This window comes from Rutilus rutilus (genome assembly GCF_951802725.1).
Source record: "Rutilus rutilus genome assembly, chromosome: 5".
Lineage (NCBI taxonomy): Eukaryota > Metazoa > Chordata > Actinopteri > Cypriniformes > Leuciscidae > Rutilus > Rutilus rutilus.
Genome location: NC_140213.1, coordinates 38881410 through 38897272, shown reverse-complemented (window position 1 = coordinate 38897272; position 15863 = coordinate 38881410). Strand labels below are relative to the sequence as shown.

At 38.6% G+C, this 15863-nt stretch overlaps 1 protein-coding gene across 4 annotated transcripts; it reads left to right on the top strand.

Annotated features, from left to right (window-relative positions):
* Window positions 1-220: 220 nt before the first annotated feature.
* On the top strand, window positions 221-15804 carry slc24a1 (solute carrier family 24 member 1). Of its 4 annotated transcripts, none has more exons than XM_084409705.1 (10): window positions 221-367; window positions 1222-2426; window positions 4742-4804; window positions 5329-5437; window positions 9387-9470; window positions 9983-10068; window positions 10894-11163; window positions 11258-11347; window positions 11471-11637; window positions 13739-15804. In XM_084409705.1, exons 2-10 carry the CDS (start codon window positions 1383-1385, stop codon window positions 13986-13988), a joined length of 2163 nt encoding a protein of 720 aa, XP_084265831.1. In that variant the 5' UTR covers window positions 221-367; window positions 1222-1382; the 3' UTR covers window positions 13989-15804. The 4 variants fall into 4 exon arrangements, with proteins under 4 accessions (XP_084265831.1, XP_084265832.1, XP_084265833.1 ...); XM_084409707.1 differs by having other exon boundaries at window positions 288-367; window positions 1222-2300; XM_084409706.1 differs by lacking the exon at window positions 9387-9470 and having other exon boundaries at window positions 243-367.
* Window positions 15805-15863: the final 59 nt, after the last annotated feature.

Below are 15863 nucleotides of genomic sequence, written 5' to 3'. Positions count from 1 at the left end.
CCATAATCATCATAATTATGTAATAATACAATATTCTCCAAAAGCTGGTTTAGACTTTATTTTGTATTTTTAATGAACCAATTTCCACGTGTATTTACTCTTTACCATTATGAATGAGACGTATATCAGTTAAATAATTGGGATAAAATGGTTCAAGACGTAATGAGAGTGTGTGGAGAGAGTAGCCTACATCTAATCCTCTTAACAGACTCCAGGTATTAGGTATTGTGCTGATCCACGCTGAAGAGCTGTCCTGCGGTGCGTCCTGCTTGACCTATAGCAGCTTCACAGCATCCGTGCCTTTCCCTGCAGTCCAGCTGTGAGACAGCAGCGCTCAACTCACCGCGCGAGCGTCGCTTTGACACCGGTAGGTTTCTTTAGCGTGTTCTCAATTACTATTCTTATTTTTTACAGTAGAGGAAGTTTTCATTCAAATTGTTAGTATGGTTAATTTATCCATATTAGGATTTTTATAGCCCAATGCTGATATAAAAATAGCCCTGCTGCCACCAAACTGTCTCACTTTACATTACGGTGTTCATGCTACTGTTTTTACAATCGTTTATTGTTTTTATGCTGCTTCTTGCAATGACAGTGCTATTCTTATTAACGGTGGACAGAAACTACAATAGAAATGAGACGGATATTTTCCATGCTACTTTTGTTTAGACAGACATTTTAAAGAAATGCTTTTCTTAAAAATTAATGAACTTAGACGCAGTGTCAAGTTATTATTATTATTATTATTAAGGGACCATATTTATCCCTGGGAATTGATTTACAGGGGCACTTTGGTTTTTTCTAACCACTTAAACCATGCAGTGCTCCACTCATTTATGTGAAATAGATACGAAATATATAGATAGATAGATAGATAGATAGATAGATAGATAGATAGATAGATAATGTATGAATGAATGAAATGTAGAAAAGGTTAAATAACTGATGTAAGGGCAATTTACTACTTTCAGTGGCGTTTTTGTCAATCTTCAGAAATTTGATTTACATTTTAAACAATTCACATGAGTGCCTTTGACAACGTAATTTAATTTTCGAAAAGCTAGAATTGTTAAGATATTGTTGATTTAATCCAATGCAATGTGTTGGTTAGATGAGATGTATTAGAAGAAACTGTAATAGCCACAGTAATCTGCTGATCCTACATTCAGTGTTGTCTGTACAACTGTTGCACTCAGTATTCCTCCTTTTATCTACTGTAAGGTCTGTGAGAGGAAACCTGCACCACAGAGAAAATGAGATGAAACAGTCTGAGAGAGATATACCCCTGCATACCCCTGCATCTTTTGGGGCGAAATTCTGGATGTTCTGGGTGTCATTGCCCTAAAAAACAACTCGGTGCCCTTTAGGAAACATACTAGAAAATGTTCCTGACTCGAAGAAAGAGACTTCAGCTCAGCCGGATTATATTTCTTCTGTCTGGGGTTTTCCTTTGTTCTTTATATCAACTCACTATCAGAGCCAGACTTCCGGACCCCTGGCCCGAGCCGCAGAGAGCAGGAGACCCTGAGGATGGCTCTGGACTTGCTCTGGATGCAGGACTGTTGGAGATGCCTGAGGTTGTGACTAATTTGACCAATGTTGAGCCAAAGAACACCGACCACACAGATGTGGCCCAGCCGTCAGAGACAGCAACAAATAGACCCATCCAAACAACATCTACAACAGAGAAGCCTACAACAACCACAAACAGGACAATTGTCCACTGCATTTATGTGGATCCAAACCTTCCAAAACCCACCCCAGTTCCTACTCCAGAAACCGATACGACCACTCTGGTGCCCAACACTACAGCATCCAAACCTGGAGAAGCACCACACATGAAGGGCGAGTACCCGCAGGACATCTTCTCTGTTGAGGATCGACGCAGAGGCTGGGTCTCGCTCCACATCTTTGGAATGATATACATGTTTGTTTCTTTGGCCATTGTCTGCGATGAGTTTTTCGTCCCTACGTTGGGGGTTATCACAGACAAACTGGCGATCTCAGATGATGTGGCCGGGGCGACCTTTATGGCCGCCGGAGGCTCTGCTCCCGAACTTTTCACTTCCTTGATCGGTGTCTTCATTTCTCATAGCAACGTGGGCATTGGAACCATTGTTGGCTCGGCTGTCTTCAACATCCTGTTTGTGATCGGAATGTGTGCGCTGTTTTCCCGGGAGATGCTTCACCTCACCTGGTGGCCTCTCTTTCGGGACGTGTCGTTCTACATCATCGATCTCATCATGCTCATCATCTTCTTCTTGGACAACACTATTATGTGGTGGGAGAGTATGATGCTGGTGAGCGGTTATGCTCTCTATGTTACTTTCATGAAGTACAATGTTCAGATAGAACGCGCCTTTAAATATCAGCTCATGAAACACAAGAACATTGTCAAAGTCATCGCGGTGGAAGAACCTGAGAAGGTACGCTTCATTACTTTTGCCAATAATATATAGAATGAGAATTAGTCTTTGGGTGTGATATTTGGGTCAATGGCACAGAACCCTGCTGAAAAATCAAGCATAAACTAGCATGGATTTCATGTTGGTCCAGGCTAGAGCTGGTAAAGGTCTAGCTGGTGGACTAGTCATGCTGTTCTCAAGCAAAACTGAGGTGGTGTAGCTGGTCCACTAGAGCTCCCACTACCCATGCTGGGGACCAGCAAACCAGCATCCCATGCTGGTCTCCAGGGGTACCCTTGGGGTTTCTGGGCGCCCTGGCTAACTTCTCAGCCACATTTCTCTGTACGTAGGGCGGGTGGCTACGGTGACTACTATTGTCCTAATCTCCCGCCCATTAATATATATATATATATATTACTGGATAATAATAAAAGATTAAGTCAAACTACTGCTAGGTTTTCTTTTCAATAATTTAATTCTTTTAAAATAGCTTTTTCCTGCATTATGATATCAGGACATTTGTATAACTAATCAAATTTAATTTGAATTCAGAAATGACAAACATGCTCATAATAGAAGAGGTCATTGTATTTGTAAATTGGGTAACTCTTTATTTTACAGTACTTGTAATTACAGTGTACTTCCCCAAGAAAATACTGTAAAATAAGGTAACTATATGGCTTAAGGTTAGGTTTAGGAGTAGGTTCAGGTTTAGTCCCTAGTTATAACCCAGTTATTGTAATTGCTATAATAAGACATATGCACATGCACAACTGGGACTGTAAAATAAAGTGCTACCGTAAATTGCAATTGAAAAAAAATCTCCTGCTGAAAAACGCAGCATTGCTGGTCACATTATTTACATTTATTAATTATCCAAAGTGTGTATTTAATACACATTTTATCAGTACTGGGATTCAAACCCAAAACCTTGTGCATAAATTGCACCACGCTCTACCATTTTTGCTTCAAAAACATGCATTGCATGTTAGCAATTTGCATAGCATTTTAATCATATTTATCACAGAAACATTTATTTCTGTTTTGGACAGTGTTGATGAATTCTGCCGTGGTATATCTTCTAGTGATGAGGAACCACTATAATATCTTCTCATGGACGTGATAGCAGAGATATAATAGCATCCCACTCAGGTGAATGTGAGTCACTTATGTTTATTCATTGAACAGATACGCATGGGTTTGCGTTTTCCTTTGATAAACAGAAATGAAAAGGATCTCTTGTGTCTGCTGGGGCCAGACATTGTTAATGAGTTGTCTTGTAGCAGGCGAGGTATTTGGAGCAGGTGCATTTGGCTCACAGTGACAGCCCCATCTGATTTAGTGACACTATCACATCAAATAAAAAAAACGGTGTGGTCATTTTCACAAGTTCCTTTCTTCATCCTGAACATCCCTCAGCTTAGAAGCTGTGGTGAGAGGGAGGTTTAGAGAGATCAACACTTGATAATCTGTCATAACATCTCTGTGATCACACTCACCTGAGAAGGAGACTTTAAGCTGCAGTAACAAACAGTCTATGGGTTATTGTAAAAGTGTCTCATGCTGTAAAAAACATATTAATAAGTGGAGGGATATTATTCTATGATCAATACTTTCTAATATCTGTTAGATAACACTGTGGCTCTCTGATCCAAAGACGTTGACTTAATCCTATGGGTCTGCTGTGATGTACAAACTGTGTAACATATAGAGTGTTTAAATCTGATAAGTGTGATTGAAGCTTATATAGTGTAAGACGGCTTACTAGACCCAGAGGACCTAGATCTCTGTCAAACTAAACCCACTGGATTGAATTTATCACAGATAAGTAACAATTACAGCAGTAACGATAAAATACACAATTTCATATATTTTATATATTTGGTTGCTCACTTATTGTAAACTATTAAAAATAATTTTTGCAATAAATAAAGATGACATAAAATACAATTTAAATATTAGATGAAAAACTTAAGAAAACATCACAAAAAAGGTCAAATTAGAAATGTTGCCTTGGCAATTAACTGAAATAAAATAAGTTCCAGTTTGAAGCACTCAAAAATGGCAAAAGACATAAAATTACTAAAACAAACTCAAATTAAAATTAAAACTGAAAATATTATTATTAATATTAATAAACGTGTATGCTGCATCCTCTTTGTTAAATATATAAATATAAAAAATATAAAAAATAAAAATATAGTGATTGGTCTTCTTTTAGTCTTTGAGGGCACGTGAATGAAAACTTTATCAACAGTAGAATTAGAAGTGAAAAGTCAAAGGTCAAATCAGTGCCTTGCATCCTTTGTAATGTTTCAAACTGTTTTTGCACACAGGACAACGGGACTTCGGGTGAAGAGAGCAAGCCGTCTGAACCAGAAGACTCGAATCGATTAAAGGTAATAAAAATTTTGCAAATACACTTTAATGTATAAATAACATATGTAAATATGTCAATAGGTCTAGATTCAAAATCCTTTGTAAAAGGCAAAGGGTGTGATTTATCTGGCACTATTGTCACCAAATGGGACTACAAAAATAATGACTGTTTCCAAACAGTGGAGTACTGACCCAAACTCACCAGTAAACATAGCAGTGTTTTAATAGCCAACATATTTGAACTTTTCTGGGAAATTAGCCCTTTAAATGCTAAGCTAATCAAGCTAAGATATGAGGAAGCATTTTAACAGCCAAAAAAATGACACACATCAACTTTAAAAATAAAACACAACAGATGCACACATGATAGTCTTGAAAAGATTGGATAATGTCCTGTCAAATGACTATGGGATTATTAAATTAAGTAATATACTTAATAACATACTGTTACTTAAATACCATATTTATATGATTTTTATTCTATCTGAAGTCCACTTGGCAAACAGAATTTTCGACATGATCATATTTCTCCTGTCTTGTGTAGCCGAAGCCCACTTTGCAGCGCGGGGGCAGTTCTGCCTCTCTGCACAACAGCACCATGAGGAACACCATCTTCCAACTGATGATTCACACACTGGATCCTCTTGGAGAGGGTAAGAGCCCTTCAGTGTCTGAGCCCTCATAATGATAACTCATTAAGCAAACACTGCACGGAAGCATTACAAATTGCAATTCTGGAGGTTTAAAGCAATAGTCCACCCATAAATGAAAATTCGGTCATTACTTACTCACTCTCATGTTGTTCTGACTTTGACTGACTTTCTTCTGCGGAACACAGAAGATATTTAGCAGAACATTGGGAACCAAACCATTGACTTGAAACACATTTCTCAAAATATTTTTGATCTTTTGTGTTTCTGTAAGATGATGACAGAATTGTGATTTTTGAGCGAACTATGCCTTTTAGAAATGTTTTTTCAACAAGGTTTTTTGAGTAAATGCTAACATTAAAAGATCAGGAAAGGTATATGATAAGAATATATTGCTCTTTTATTACTTGAAGACTCAAATTATGCCATTTATACAAAGTGGTTGATTTGAGCACTACTGGTTTACTGGAGAAATGAATAGATGGAATTTTTGTTTGTTATGGTTACACCTTTTTATAGACTGTTTTGTATATCGAAACACAAATTGTACATAGCTCAAAATACCAATCATATGATATAAGCCTATATTCACTCAGGCATGTGCTGTAAGAAGTTCAGAAGTGTAGCAGTAGAGTCCCTTTGTCCTTCTCCTAGTACAAATGGATTAGCAAAGCGTGTTCCATATGATGACAGCACTAAATCCAGATTGATACTAAGAAGATAAATAGCTCTTTCTCAGTCTATGGAGTGGAGAGTGATTCATAGTAGTGAGACAAGGGATGGGCCTACCGCAGTGGCTCTATGACATTTTGTCAAGTCACATCAATGTGTGTGTCACCATTTAAACATGCACTATATTAATTTCGCATTGCACATGGGTTCTCTAACAAGATGGTATTGTCTGCAGAAACTGTCATTTTAGCTTCACAAAAAAATGCATACGTGTAAAGCAGAAGCCCTGGTGCTGAGGTGCCGGTGGGTCAGTGGTTTGATGGCTGGGGTTGGTCCCCTTGACCTTCAGCCTGTCCTCAGGAGGCTGCGGAACACCTGCGCTCTCAGGGTCCTCACAAAAACCTCCCAGTACTGTGCGGCTCCATCATTAAGCTGCTTTTGATTGAGCTCATAAAGGCTGGATGAGAAACAGCCTCCAGCAGCTCAATCCTGTTATTGTGATAGGGTCCCTGCTGTAGTCAATGAGATACATTTAAAGGTTCATTATCTACATTTGGGTTGATAAATAACTGACACACTCTTAACATCTAGTTTAAAAGCACCGTAATTGTACTGCTTTAATATATTCTATATTCTCTGCATGTCATTCATTTAAAGCTACACTGTGTAATTTTTTAAGTTAATTCTTTGCAAAAAACACTTTGTTCTTTCAAAATGATGTGTGCTCATTAATGTGTAATCACTTCTACCAACTAATCAAGTATTCTCGTAAGCGTAGAATCTGCCATTTAGAATACATACGAGTGAGCCGCTCGAATGGCGGCAGCCATGTTGCGCCTCCATCTTGAAAATACTTTAGCCAAAGAGGGACAAACCTGGAAATTCAAGGTTCGCCTTTCGCGTTTTTACACTCAGTGGCACCGTGACGAATGCAAGGGGGAGATTACTCGTGACTGCCGGCAGATTTAAAATAATACGGCCACCGTAGGAGTTAAAACGCCCTCGGAATGGGAGGGGCTAGAAAGTAATATTCAGTTGGTAGTCATATACAATTTCACTGCTAGATGGGAGAAAATCCTACACAGTGTAGCTTTAAATCTCACAAAGGAATGTCTGGGTCACATTTCACCCCAAAAATAACTTTTATTTCTTTAAGAAATAAAGCCTATTGGTGAGAATTAGATCTTTTTCATTTTCATGACAACGTAAAGAAAAAATCTCAAATCTCAAAATGCATACGCTGCATACTCTCAAAATAGCATAGAGTATACAGCAAATAACTGTAACAATATGTGTAGTAATCCAAGACGCGTGACGCAGAAACTTTAGATAATCAGTGTTTACACGACAACGATGTACTAAAAACACGTAATACACATGCGCATGGACGTCACCGTTTTCACAAATGATGATAAAGCAGTCGTTTTCAAAAACTTTCACTTTCATTTTCAGGCCCCAAAAATGAACGGACAAAATTCATAAAACGTTTTCAGTTTTTTGTTGAAAATGGTGTCATGTAAAGTAATACCCCCTCAGTTCTTTAATCGACACAGAGTCCACAGGAGAACACAGGAGCAAACACATAATTCACACATAAAACAAAGACGATAACCGACAAAGGACAAAACCAAACAGGGAGCATAAATACACTGAGAACTAAATGAGACACAGGTGCAAATCATAAGAAATCATAGAAACAAACTAATGAGTAACCAACCAGGGCAACTGAAATTAAACAGCAGAGAAAAAGGAACAAAAGGAAACAACAGAATGTCAAAATAAGAGCCCACATAACGGAACATAAACCTGACAATAACAATCAACAATCTCTAAATATAAATATATCAAATAATATAAGCATACTATATATATATATATCAGTGATGCGCGGGTTGATCCAAAATGAGCGGGTGCCTGGGGTCACCCGCGGTTACGAGTCATCCAAAAATATTTTTAATGATATTCGGGTCGCGGTCGGTCGGGTTGTTTGAAATAAAGATGCCAATTAAACCTTTGTAATTTATATAGAACTAGCCTACCTGTTTTTGTTCGTCTAAAATGCGTTAATAAAGACTTTATTAACATATTCTATGTCTGCATGCCACACACCCCCCGCACCCCTAGTTCCTACGTCTATGGCCCAATGACGCTACGTCTATGGCCCAATGACGCTACGTCTATGGCCCGATGAGCATTTACTACTTTTAAAAAATGCGGGTCAGGTACAATATTTTCTTTTCAATATTATTCTTAATTCTTAATATTCTTAATATTCTTAATATTATTCTTTTCAATCGATATTCTTTTCAATATCATCAATGCAAATCAAACTAGATTTTAGGCTAACTGAAATAAAACCATGCCAATCTCTAGGTATGGTGAATGCTATGTGATGATGTGGGGCTATTTTAATTCCAAAGGCCAAGGGAACTTTATCAGGATGCATAGTATCCTGGATCCATGAAGTAACTGGCCTTTAAAAATAAAAATCTGCCTGCCTCTATGGGAATTTAACATAGGGGTGTACTAACTTATGCACCATGTATTTTAAGGAAGAACATTTATTTATTTACGATACATTATTCATTCACAAAGAAAATTGGTGTCCTTAAAGGTTGGATTTTTTAATTTTTTAAATTAAGGCATTAAGTTCAATTTCCAAAATATGATTTTTTATTCCTCTTTTTAGTCAACTTTAGCATGGGTGTATTAACTTATGCATTGCACTGTATATATGTAAAGACTATGTATTGTGAAATAATTTGTTCCAAAAAATAATGTCATAATTCAAGAAATTAGGCTTGATGACCCAAACATTTCTTCATATTTTTCATGAAATTCACACTTATGCATTTATACTTTGACCTGTCCACATTTTTCTTTAAATAAATCCAATTATGAACTTTTGTTAACATTTAACAATGCCGCTTGCTGGTATCCAAGTCAGTGCAGACATGAGTGGTTCTGAAGGGCATTTGAAGATGCATTTGTTTATTGTATATGAATCTACTTTTACTCATTAGAGTCAGTGTTTAATGGAGATGCAAAGGCTAGAAGCTCATTGGGATGTAAAGGTAAGGGGCTTAGTGTTTGTGATGTTATTCTTGTGATGTGATTGCTTTTTTTGTTGTAGCCAGTGAGATGACGTGAGAAAAATGACGTTTTGTATTGTGTTTGTGAAATTGGGGCTTTTGTCATTTGTGGTACTGCCATTGTTGACCCTGACAGTGTCAGTCAAAGTCTACATTCAAGCTATATTCTTCCTTTCCTGGTTTTGCAGTGAAATTTAAAGACAAGGCTCAGATTTTGAACGACATGGCCCGGGGGAAAGTAGAGAACAAAAAGAAGGAAAAATCTGGTGAAGGTGAGATTTTATAATCTTAGTCTGTTCTATTATGATTGCACGGAGCTTTGTAGACAGGACGGTGCATTGTCCTACCTCACAGATGAGCTCTGTTGCATATTCAAAATGGTTATTAATGTTGCATTTCCACAAGCAGTAACGTACCAGCTGTGTGCTGGATGAAAGGTACAAAGAGAGGGCACGCTGCCAAGAGTTTGGCCCGTTTTGCCCTCCACACAGCATCCCGCATTCCATATTTCCACCTTTTGTTTCTACTTGAGAGCTGCTTTACACATTAGCTGACATAATGACCAAGCTCCATCTCATGAATTAAGCATGAGTGGCTTGGAATAACTGCAGATTATCTTGTGAAGCAACAGTGGTGTTTGAAATTGCCGCCAAATGAAATAGCAACATTACTCACTACTATTGAGGAAATCTTCACTCCACACCTGAGAGGAGCTTGTATTATTGCTGCCTTTAAGAAGTAAATGCAAACTTGATTGATATTTTACTATCCTGGTTTAAATAAGGCGAACGTCAAACGGAGCAGCCCAAGGAAGACGCGGCTCCAGTCGCCAAGGAAGAAGACGCCAGTCAAAAGCCTGAGGCACAAAAGGTGGGCGAATTGCATCTCAATAAAAGTCTGGAAGAAGAAACAGGAGCTCTGAGAAACTTGTGTGCTTTTAATGAGCTTATCAATTCTTTACCTTGTTGTAAAGCTGACAGGGACGATATGTTAAACATAGTATGTGATTCATATTTAAGGTATAATTCACCCAGAAATGAAAAGCCATTTACTCACCCTCGTATCATGACTTCCTTTCCTCCATGGAACACAACAAGAAAAGCTTTGAAGAATGTATTAGAATGCCATTACAATAAAGGAGAACTGGAGCTTTCAGGTTTAAAAAAAAGGACAGAAAAGCACCATCAATTTAATGGTGTTATTCTCCATGATGTGTTTAGAAGAGAAATATAAATGGCTACTTCATGACCTAATCATTATTTTTTGATAAATCAGTTCATTCAGTTCCCAGAACTGGTCTAAATGATTCATTCACAATTCGGACCAATCTGGTTCTCGTCTTAAGTTCAACTCTCAGACTCAGTCATTGCAGTTTTTGGGTTAGCAGCTCACTGGAGGTAAAGATTATCTTTGAATTAGATTAAATAGCTACTTTTATTATGCTTTTATTGTGCTTTTGCATACTCTTTGAAGCTTGAAAGCTCTGGTGATCCCTATTTATTATAATTGCATGGAAAAGAGCGAGCCGTCTATGTTCCACAGAAGAAAGAGGGTCCTACTGGTTTGGACAAATGGAGTGCAAGTAAATGATGATAAAACACATTTTTGGGTGAACAGTTACTTTGTTCTCCTAATTCTTTATTTTCTGTAGGGGTATTATGTTTTTTGCCTGTCTCTTTCTCGCTCTGTGTTAAGGAAGGAGACGCTGCAGCAGGAGGAGGCTCAGAGAAGCCAGAAGGTTCAGATGATTCAGAGGATGATGAGGAAGATGACAGTGATGAAGAGAGCGATGAAGACAGTGATGATGACGATGATGATGATGAAAATGAAGATGAGGCTGAGGAAGAAGGAGAAGAACCTCTGTCCTTAGAGTGGCCAGACACCAGACGCAAACAGGCCACATATTTGTTTCTGCTGCCCATTGTCTTTCCACTGTGGCTGACAGTTCCAGACGTCAGAAACCCGGTGAGAACCAAAAGAAAACATCACATGTTTTTCTTGTATATTTGTTCCACTTGTTCACATTTGATAGAACTGACATGTATATTGTGCTTCACAGGCATCCAAGAGGTTCTTTGTCATTACCTTCCTTGGCTCAATAGTATGGATTGCTATATTTTCCTATCTTATGGTGTGGTGGGCACATCAGGTCAGTGTAGAAACCAATATTTGTTGCTAAAATGTATTTGGACACTTAAGCTACACTTAAATGCCGCTGAATTAGCAAATATAACATAAAAAAGTCAGCATTTATCAAGATTTTCTCTCCTAGGTGGGTGAGACAATTGGCATATCTGAGGAGATCATGGGTCTTACCATTCTGGCTGCAGGAACATCAATTCCTGATCTAATCACCAGTGTGATTGTGGCTCGAAAAGGCTTGGGAGACATGGCTGTCTCCAGCTCTGTAGGCAGCAACATATTTGACATCACCATGGGGTAAGATGACTGAAACATTAAATATTCAGTGAATCAGGTGTTTGATAGTTAAGTCTAGTTCACTCGGATGTACGTAATATGTCTTGCACGAGAGCCCACTACTGACGGAACCCTTGAAATGTGTTTAAATGAAACACCCTAAGCCCATGATCACTTGGAATCTGCCATGGAAATGATTTATTATTTACAGTTTTTACCCCTTATGAATTTGTTTTATGGACCATTCAATAGGCCTGTATGGGCTGTGAAATAAATGATATCAGAGAATATCTAATAAGGGGAGAACTTCCACTCTCAGTAAACTTCCGGCTTCTGAACTGGTTGCAGTTCCACTCTGGTTCCATATGAGGGCGCTCACAGGACGAGTGCAGAATGAATGGAGGTCTATGGAGCTATACCCCTCAAAATCCACTTTTCTCAGGATGTCATTTTTTGTCTAGTAATTTGAATGTTGTATTCGAAAGGAGATGCAAAGAAATTACACATTGCTGGGTGTTCACTTATTGCTTTAAAAAGTCTTTTAAAATGTCATTGACGTCATACACATCGTACGAACAGAGATACTGCTTTACGGCAATCCTTCAGTCACTTTGGTGCTTTCGCGCTCTGCACTTTCTTTTCTCTCGAGGCATCGACAACACAGCTGACACAGGTAAATACACGTGCTAGACGAGTTTTTGTTTTGTTGTTTTAAAAGACCACGCCCGAAAATACACACACACACACGATGCCATCAAGCGGTATCTCTGGTCGTAATCTAGTCCTTCACTGACCAATCAGCGTTCATTAGCAGAATGCTAGCGTGTTATGGGCAACAACAACTCAACCTGTAAGAAATCGAAAGGACATAAGTACTCTTTCATTCAACTTTCGACCTATAACCCATGTTGAACTTGCAAAACCTACAATCAAATCTGAGATTTCTCAACGGCAGTCGGGTGAAAGAGACAAATGTAGCCGTCTAGCTCCATAGACTCCCATTCATTCTGCACTCATGGGCGATCGCCCCCAGTGGAACTCTGGTGGAACGACAACCAAAATTCTGTACAATAGGACGTGGGAGTGGCCAGACTCTCCGTAGACGGGCTCTGATAATATTTTAAATTTAGCACGATCTGCTGTGACGTCACAATCATGGTGCATTGTGGTCTATGGATCTGCCTGAAATGTACATGTTGAGTAGACTCACTCCCTCTGTCATAATCGAGGGGTCGAGGGTTTGTCCAAATAAACTTCCCTCGTCCACCAGGCAGTGGGGATTACCCCGAGGGGAAGTGCTTAGGGAAGTTTGCGAGTGTATGTCTAAAAGTAGAGCAGCCCTAATAACCACACTTTTGCGGTCTTGGCCACTTTAAAATTCGTGCACATGACAGGAAGTAAGTGCGCAAGACTGCCCCGGGTTGGAAAAATGGCAAAGAGGTAGGGTGCTTCTCAAATGGAAGGCTGCGTCCTAGAAAGACTGCATATCTCGGATGCCACGTCATCAAGCGTCGTCAAAAGCTGTCTCCGTTTTAAGGATCCTTGGAAGGCAGCCTTCATTTTGCAACCTTTATTCAGCTAATTTTGAAGGAAGTGCAAAGACCACAAGTGTGGCATTGGGACAGGCCCTGTGTTTTACTGAGTGAGCCTTTGAATCATTCACTCAAGTGATTTGTTTAACAGGAACCAATTTATTTATGAACAAAACAAGTAACTATCTTTATAGTTGTTGAATCATTAACTCGGTACTATATGGTTATCCGGACCACATGTGATGTCCTACCCCAACCCCGCCCCTAAACCTACCCGTCACTGGGGTTACGACCAACCAAGAGCGGTTGTGGTCACGTGTGGTAACCGTATAGTACCATTAACTCTGATTCATTAATTCATCAACAAATGGCTGAGACGTGCAGTTGTTTCTGCAATGACTTTGTTTGGAACTAAAATGGCCCAGCACAATAGACAAAAAGGTATCTGGCAATATTGTGTCTAAAATGTAAATGAACCTGTTTTTGAACTGTTGTTTATTTTGCAATAGCGCACTTGCAATCGAATACATACCGAATAAATCATTCTTGTGTTTTATTGCTTAAATATATATCACCTCTCACTGTTACAGGCTGCCGGTGCCCTGGCTGATGTTCTCGCTCTACAATTCCTTTGCCCCAGTGACTGTGAGTAGTAATGGGCTATTCTGTGCCATTGTGCTGCTCTTCCTCATGCTCCTCTTCGTCATTATCTCCATCGCTGCCTGTAAGTGGAGGATGAATAAAGTGTTGGGATTCACCATGTTCATCCTGTACTTTGTTTTCCTGGTGCTCAGTGTCATGCTAGAGGATCGAATCATTGTATGTCCCGTGTCCATCTGAGCACACCTGTGGTTCTCACACACCTTTATGTTCACTCGCGTCCACGAGGATACAATCCTGTCATTCGAAACGTTCGGAACTATAACTTTGCATATAGTATATATCACATTTAAAGCATCCCTGGACACACTGTGTTGACTTATTCTGTATTACACAAGATCTTTTGTAAAGGGATGCAATAACTGTTAACACTTTTAGCTTGTGTTAAAATTCATGCAGTAATGTCAGAAGTCACAGGTCCTGCCCCAAATGGCCACCATTTGTGGCATCCACACTTTAGTGATGTAATGCCATATGGATTGTTGGCTTGTAGACTGCATGTGGGCCCGCCAGTCTGGGCTTTGCAAAAGGGCACATTAAGGCCACATACAGAGGCACACTTGAGCACCCTTTTGAACTGTAAAATGACAAATAAGACACCCTACCGCCCTGTGGACTTTACAAACACACTATGATTATGATTGCGTAATCAAAGGCCACAGAAGTGTTCCAATCGAGACAGGGCCACAGAGTAGCCAACTAAATAGTCAATGGAAAATCTATTTTTTTCTTATATTACATCAGTGCAAGTTGCTTTCAGTTAAAACAGCAACATGCATTTTAGTCTGGGACTAGGCTTAAGCCTTATCTGTGAAACTGGGAGTGAGTTTATTGACATAGAACTCATGTTTATATTTTCATCCTTACATCTACTATACAATATGTTGTTAGTCGAGCGTATTTGCATTAGTGAATAAATACATAGATCTGTATGAATGAGTTTTTGTTAAAGGGATAGTTCACCCAAAAATATAAATTCTGTCATTAATTACTCATCCTCATGTCGTTCCAAACCCGCAAGAATTTAGTTTATCTTTGGAACACAAATGAAGATCATTTTGATTAAATCTGAGCGATTTCTGTCCATTGACAGCTACGCAACTACCACTTTGATGCTTAAAAAGTTCATTAAGAGATCGTAAAACTAATCCATATGTATCTAGCAGTTTAGTCAAAATTTTCTGATCAAAAAGATCTTCAATTTTGTTCTGAAGATGAACGATAGTCTTACAGGTTTGGAACGACATGAGTGTGTGCAATTAATTCATGAAAGAATTCTCATTTTTGGGTGATCTAACCATTTAAGGGTGCCAGAGGTTCTGAGTTCTAATCCGCCCGTTTATTTCTAATTAAAAACAAAGATGTTCATCAGTGATTGTATATCAAGAGCAGGGAACATGTTTGTGATTTCACCCAAAAATATAAATTCTGTCATTAATCACTCACCCTCACGTCGTTCCAAACCCGTAAGACCTTCGTTCATCTTAGGAACACAAATGAAGATATTTTTGATGAAATCCGAGAATTTTATATTGTGATTGTATTATTTGATGTGCGTTTTCAGCTAGCTATGGGTGAGTTCTTTTGAAAGTGTCTGCAGAATTCACCACATTGGGAGAAATTGTGAGCTTATTGTAAATGATGTAATTTAATCATTTTGCAATGGAATTATTTTTGTAACATGGAAAATTGTCATTAGCGAGCATTTTAAATGCAGATGTTGTGCTGTATGTAAAATATGATTTTTTCCATCATAAAAGTAGAATATCAAGCATATAACAAAACTTCTTTACAAATTCTAATGTAATCAGTATGACTGATTTAAATGGTTGTGAATTTCCATACAAATGTCACACTGCTGTTTGAACAGTACTGAATAGAGGCAATGATTGTTCTTTTCGAATGTCGCACATTGTGTGGATTTCTCTCTTGGGAGTTGCTCATTGTAAATATTCACTTGTTGGGTCAGTACAAAATTAAATGGGGTTTCAAATGCGACTTTCCGTCCCTCTCTTTCATTGAACAAACCAGTGGCGGCAACAGAAACATACTGGA